This window comes from Montipora foliosa, chromosome 10, assembly GCF_036669935.1.
Source record: "Montipora foliosa isolate CH-2021 chromosome 10, ASM3666993v2, whole genome shotgun sequence".
Classification (NCBI taxonomy): Eukaryota; Metazoa; Cnidaria; class Anthozoa; order Scleractinia; family Acroporidae; genus Montipora; species Montipora foliosa.
The window spans coordinates 9,896,042-9,902,237 of record NC_090878.1 but is presented as its reverse complement, the minus strand read 5'-3'; the positions used below and the strand labels follow the sequence as shown (position 1 = coordinate 9,902,237).

The window sequence follows — 6,196 nt, the reverse complement described above, 5'->3', positions numbered from 1 at the left end:
CTGCTACCGTGTGGGTGACTTGCTTTGACAAGACGACATTTTGCAAAACCTCTTTCTAAAATGACGACAGTATCACGTTTTTCCCGCCAAAATGAGGCTGGTTTGCGCGCGCTCACTGCTATTCTATGAGAAAATCTCGTACTCGTAGTCGTTCTCGTCCTAGAATCTAAAGAGCTCTCTCTAATATTTTAATATTTTATCTCAGCAAAAAAGCGAAACAGTGGAACTTTAATCATGTTTCTGTTACAAATGATCTACGGTAACTGATGTCAGTGAATATGCATATGAATTTAAAATAAACGCCGCTCTCGAATAAACGTCGCCTTTGAAAGAGCTAAAAACTTAATAAACGCCGCGGCGTAAATAAGGTAATTTCTTCGTCTGTCACCTCGACCAAACGCTTGCGGCCACTTTGAAAAAAACTTCTCAAGTGATTATTGCGTAATAATCAAGTGCACCCAATCAGCGCAAGGAATTTTCAATAATCACCTATGTAATTATACTAATTCGTCTTATATTAAATAATAGGGGCCTTTAGATTCTAGTACGAGGACGAGAACGAGTACGAAATTTGACTGCCCGTTTTTAGCGGAAAGATTAATCTTACTCTTTGTTAGCAGTGTAGGTTGCTCAGTTATTCTTATTGCTGGTAACTGAGCCATTCTGCTGATCGAAAAATGCCAAATTAAAACTGCTACCCTGTTGTTGACTTGTTTTGACACGACAACATTTTTGCAAAACCGCGTACTAAAATGACGACGGTATCACGTTTTTCTCGCCAAAATGACGCTGGTTTAATTTGCGCGTGCTCACTGATGTCCTATGAGAAAATCTCGTACTCGCAGTCGTTCTCATCCTAGAATCTAAAGCTCTCTAATACTTTCCAACTGAAGAAGGACTATAACGAGAGTCGTTACATTGGTAAACTAAACGGCTATTGACACATTGTTTAATTATTAATTTATTTAATTCTTAATGTTTTGTAGCATTAATTGGTCCACAAAAGCGTTAAAATGCCGCTGATAGAAAATAAAATAGAAAAGCGACTAGTTTACCCTGGTTGAACGGAAAAAGAGTTCTTCGTTCTTCCGTATTTTCGTTCAACGACGTTTATCATTGCCTATTTTAGCATTCAACGATGCATGGTTCATGTATTGTTGATATCAGCAAATGCTGAAACGTGTATGAGCGACTTTAGCTAATACAAAAGCGACGTGCAATCACAACGCCGACAGCATTGTTTAGGAAATGGTGAACTGAACGGCCACTAACATTAACACTGCACTCAACTGAACAAGATGGCGGACGTCTTAACGCTGTTTGCCGGTGTCACGAGAGAAAAATAATAGCAACAAAGGCGCCGTTGTGTTTCCTTGCACACTTCAAAGAGCCTCGAACATTTTTTAGCCTTTTTACCCGACAATGCAGTAAGCTTTGAAAACACCATTTCTGTCTCTTGTCACATAAGCTTTTTAAGAGGGTCTCAATGGGGTTAAACGTGAGCCGTGAAACGTCGAAAAAATGTTAACCGTGAAAATGACCAAAAAATAACCGTTAGCCATGATAAAAATGAAGAGCATTTAGCGTGGTTTTTTTAAATTACGAAAAGTGGGATTCACTACAAGGCAAAGGTTGCACAGTCGGTTAGTGCGCGGCCTTGGTGCATAAGGTCCTGAGTTCGATCCCCGGATCTGACAACCTTGTTTCGACTTCTTTCCTTTCAGTGTAGCCTAAGTAGCTTTAAATACCCTTAAAACGGAGCACTGATAGAAAGAGGGGGGTAAAATGAGCGCACCGTCGGCTTCCTGGGAGAATAATCTCTAGAGAGTAAAGAACTTCCGACGTTAAATAACGTGTACCTTTACCTTTACCTTACTTGCACAATCCCATAATACACCTCCTGCATAACCATTGTTTGCATTTTCTCCTGGGACATGAAAATGTCCCCTGAAGAGAAGTCGAAAACAATGCCTATGCAGATTTTTGGGGGGTAAAAGAGGTGTATTATGGGACTTGTGCAGGTGGTGAATAGGTAGTATTTTGAATGAAAGACATCAGTGCTCTCTTTACCGTTTTAAGGTGGCTTACTACAGTTATCCGAAGAAGAAATATCAAAATTTTGAAATCTGTGAAATTAAAGCAAAATGATGTCTCTTGTGAAGTGTTGGTCACTGTAATTGATGTAAAATGTAACTTTACCTAACAAATAAATACAAATCAGGGGAAAACGCTTAATATAGTGACGAACTTCCTGGAGGGGGACTGGAAACTAGACATTTCAAAGGCCTTTTTCTCAAAACCTAGCCGAACAACCAGGGTTAAAATTTTGCGAATTAGTAAACAACAAGGAGACAAAACTGTCAACATTTTTTCAAAAAGTTCTATCACACAGTTTTTCAGTTATTATTAAAATAGAAGAAAATCGACGTTTTTGTCATTTGTGAAAAACCTGTCTGGCAGATTTAACCATTTATTTCTCAACATAATTATTTTTCTCGCTTTCGGAAATCCTGAAATTTTGAGGTGGGGTTGTATGGCTGGTTTTCGAGAAAAAAAAGCCTTTGAAGTGTCTAGTTTCCATTCCCCCATCCAGGAGTTCGGTCACTATGTTTAGCATTTTCCCCTGATTTGCATTTATTTGTTCGGTAAAATTACATTTTACGTCAATTGCAGTGACTAACACTTCAGAAGAGACTTCCTGTTGCTTTAATTTCACAGATTCCAAAATCTTGATCTCCCTTCCCAGGGTCTCGGCTTCTTGCTTTTCTCTCTCCCAGACTCTCCCGCTCCAAGGAAAGTAAAGAAGAGAGATCCTGGGAACAAGGCTGACCAGAAATTAGTCAATATGTCTACGGAGACCACACTCATAACCAACACATGGGACGTTTCTTTGTTTTTCACATAAGTTAACCGTGACGGAATAAAGATAACAGTTAACCGTGAAAGGCAAATTATTTAAAGTGCTACTATTACAAAAAAAAAAAATCACTTCCTTTTGTTATTTAGATTTTGAAAGTGTGATTGCTTAACACTTGACTGGCAAAATTTTGATCTTAGATGTTTTATTCAAAGGCTTTTTACTTTGAGTGTAAGTTTTGGATTTCACCGTCCGCCATTACTCACATTCCAAATTGACCAATTGGACCTCAGAGGGTTGGATCTAGGGAAAATAATGTCATTTACTCACTAGCTTAAAATTTCAGCGTGTAAACGCAGTTTATTATATATGCAAAACAAGAGTTTCAAAGTCTGAAACCCGAAACTCCCGTGTTGCGCATTAATTGAGCCAAGTACACACGCAATGCATTCTTAAACTATTGAGTCTTTGACGTCATTTCTTCTCGTCGATCCAGCTCTCTCAAGATTTTAAAGTTAGTAACGGCGGACCATTAAATAGGAAAATTCCAGTTAAAATAAACAGGTGCCTTTTTGATATCACGGCTTAAAACTTGGGTCACTTACTGTTTAGTTAACATAGTTTTGAAATCCAAAGAAAAAGAAAATTTTATTTTTCTTTTATTCATAGTAACACTTAAACCGTTAGCCGTGAAAGCTACCCCCGTTGAGACCCTCTTTTAAGACAGAGTATAATAAAAAAGAAACAGTGTTTGACCTAATTACCCGTTGAAATTCCAGTTAAATCCGCACGGAGGAAAACTGAAACTCTCGGTTAATATTCTTTGAAGCTCATTCATTAAGACAGTGCTGACTAACCTAAGAGATGCCATGATACGTCAAACCGCCACTCATTGTTGTAGCAGCTATTTCAATCTCACAAATAACCCATCCCTCACGTCGTCCCTCCCTTATCACCCATCCCAAACAAAGTTGACCTGTGATAGGGTGGTTGGTTTATGTTGGGTCCAAGCTGATACTGCGGTTGACAACACACGTCGTCCCTACCCTGTCACCCATCCCAAACAAAGTTGACCTGTGATCGGGTGGTTGGTTTATGTTGGGTCCAAGCTGATACTGCGGTCGACAACACACGTCGTCCCTACCCTGTCACCCATCCCAAACACAGTTGACCTGTGATAGGGTGGTTGGTTTATGTTGGGTCCAAGCTGATACTGCGGTCGACAACACACGTCGTCCCTACCCTGTCACCCATCCGAAACACAGTTGACCTGCGAAAGGGTGGTTGGTTTATGTTAAGTCTAAGCTGATACTGCGGTCAACAACACACGTTCGAGATTTTTGGCATGTTGTAGTTTATGGTACTTATTTGTGCTGGAAGTTATTACAGTTGTATACCTGTAGATAACTTTAAAACCTTGATCGTGTTGAATCAGGGTTTCGAAATAAACTACATCGTTGTCACTTCTCTGTGAGATTTCCCTGATTCGTGTCGTGATTTGTAAAACATAAACAACTTGAATTTATCACCTGATCACGTTCTAAAGATACATAAATAAGCCGACAGTAATTCCATGATATGTGGTCCACATTTGTAAATATTTGATTTCTTCTGCTCGCAATCCTAATAGAGCGGAAAAGTCTGAGCAACACAATTCTTTGGCGTTGATTTATCCGTAGCAGGCTCCAACTGACCGTATGATCTCGATAAGCAAGCAATGAATTCCTCTTCTCCTTGCTACAGATCGGTTGAACATAGGTCCGTCTCTCTAGTCGTTTCCGAATCGAGAAAACCGCTCCAAGACATGCAACTCCTTAATTCTCCGTTGGCGCAGATCTGTGAATCGCCATCACTTATAAGTGTTGTAAAAACTTCTCCACTCCAAGATGCACTTCTCTTCCTTTGACGCTTTGTGTTTTTCTGACCTTTATTCGGACTCCTTTTATTAAACTGTATGGATTGTGAGGCCTCCATGCATTCCTCACTGATTAAAGAAGGTTGTGTGGAATGACCTGGCGGGTCTTTATGAAATGTCTGGGCGATTGAATGCAATTCAAGAATTACATTGACCTCTTCAGGGCTTTGAACGCAAATTGTTGGAATAACAAACTGCTTTTCTTCTGGCGACGGTTTACCAGTCTTGTGAGCGAAAATGCGTTCTCTAAAGAAGGTAGAATTTTGTTTCGTTCCACTAGTGTTTTTTCCATTGATTTTTAGCGTCGTTCTCTCCGTTTGAGATGTTCTGTTTTGGTTCGTTTTTGACCCAAACAACGAGCTCAAATGAAAACTCTGGGTGTGTTGTTTATCTTTCTTCGACGCTCTCGGTAAAGTGGAAGATCTGGCTTGACGGGAGGATGCAATGTCGACAGAAGGGCCGTTGGTTGCCATATGCGGGATGCTCCCTGTCGATTTAACATTGCGGTGTCTCAACGAAGAAAACCCATTAAAACACCTCACCGTAAGTTGATCATCCACAAGTCGTGACTCCATCCTCGATACCTTGACACAACCAAAAGTGTGAACTTTATCTTTATATAACGATAATTCGGTGTTTGCCCTGCAGGAACAGGAATCTCAGAATCTAAAAATATGGTTCGCGTGAGGAATCCGGGTGGCTTCACTTTTGTCACGCCAACGTTTTCCGTTTAAACTGATGCGCCACTCCGCGGCCTTTTGTCAAAGAAGAAACAAGTAAACTTCCGGATCACAGATCTTATCTCTCTGAAAGAGTTAAGCTTTTGCTCCTGCGAATTGTTTTTCTTTGCGATATTGTGACTTGACCCCTATTAAGTATAACCCTTTGTTGATGAATTTATGTGAAGGAATTGGAAACTCTCCTAGAGACTTGCCATTCCCGTCAGAAACCATTTTGGGTCGAAGTGTACTTGCGTGACAATGCCGATGATCTTTGTAACGCCAGTTGAACTTGTTGGATATTTCAAAATCCTTTAAACCAGATTAGTGGGGTGAATTTCTTACAGCGGCAGCGTTAGGCCGGTTCTGAAATAATGAGTGAAAATATTGTCACTACATGGGCATAATTGTGTACGCCCCGAAAATGTTAAGCTTGATCCCCGGAAATGACATGTGCAATGACACGGATTTCAATTCGTATTAATTTATTAAAAGTTCATCCTAGATAAAGAACTTCGCTTTAATACTTCGCAGGTTTTTGGCATTTTCATGACGTCATGTCGCGACAATGTGATCAGTGAGAGAATTGTTTCGGATCCTTTTTATAGAAAATTGTTTGTCAATGTAGCCATTATGTCTTTTATGTGGTTAACTGTTTTGTTACGCACATTTGTGAGTGCCTCACTCTGGATGAATAAATATGTT

The 6,196-nt window shown here is 39.9% G+C and overlaps 1 protein-coding gene across 1 annotated transcript; it reads right to left on the bottom strand.

The window, feature by feature from the left end:
- Nucleotides 1-2,629: 2,629 nt before the first annotated feature.
- Nucleotides 2,630-5,898, bottom strand: LOC137973172 (uncharacterized). Its single transcript, XM_068819933.1, has one exon. It carries the CDS (start codon nucleotides 5,345-5,347, stop codon nucleotides 4,595-4,597), a length of 753 nt encoding a protein of 250 aa, XP_068676034.1. The 5' UTR covers nucleotides 5,348-5,898; the 3' UTR covers nucleotides 2,630-4,594.
- Nucleotides 5,899-6,196: the final 298 nt, after the last annotated feature.

What these genes read in the sequence shown, in the direction of transcription:
- LOC137973172 (XM_068819933.1), bottom strand. Translation starts at nt 5,347, where the DNA reads ATGGAGTCACGACTTGTGGATGATCAACTTACGGTGAGGTGTTTTAAT.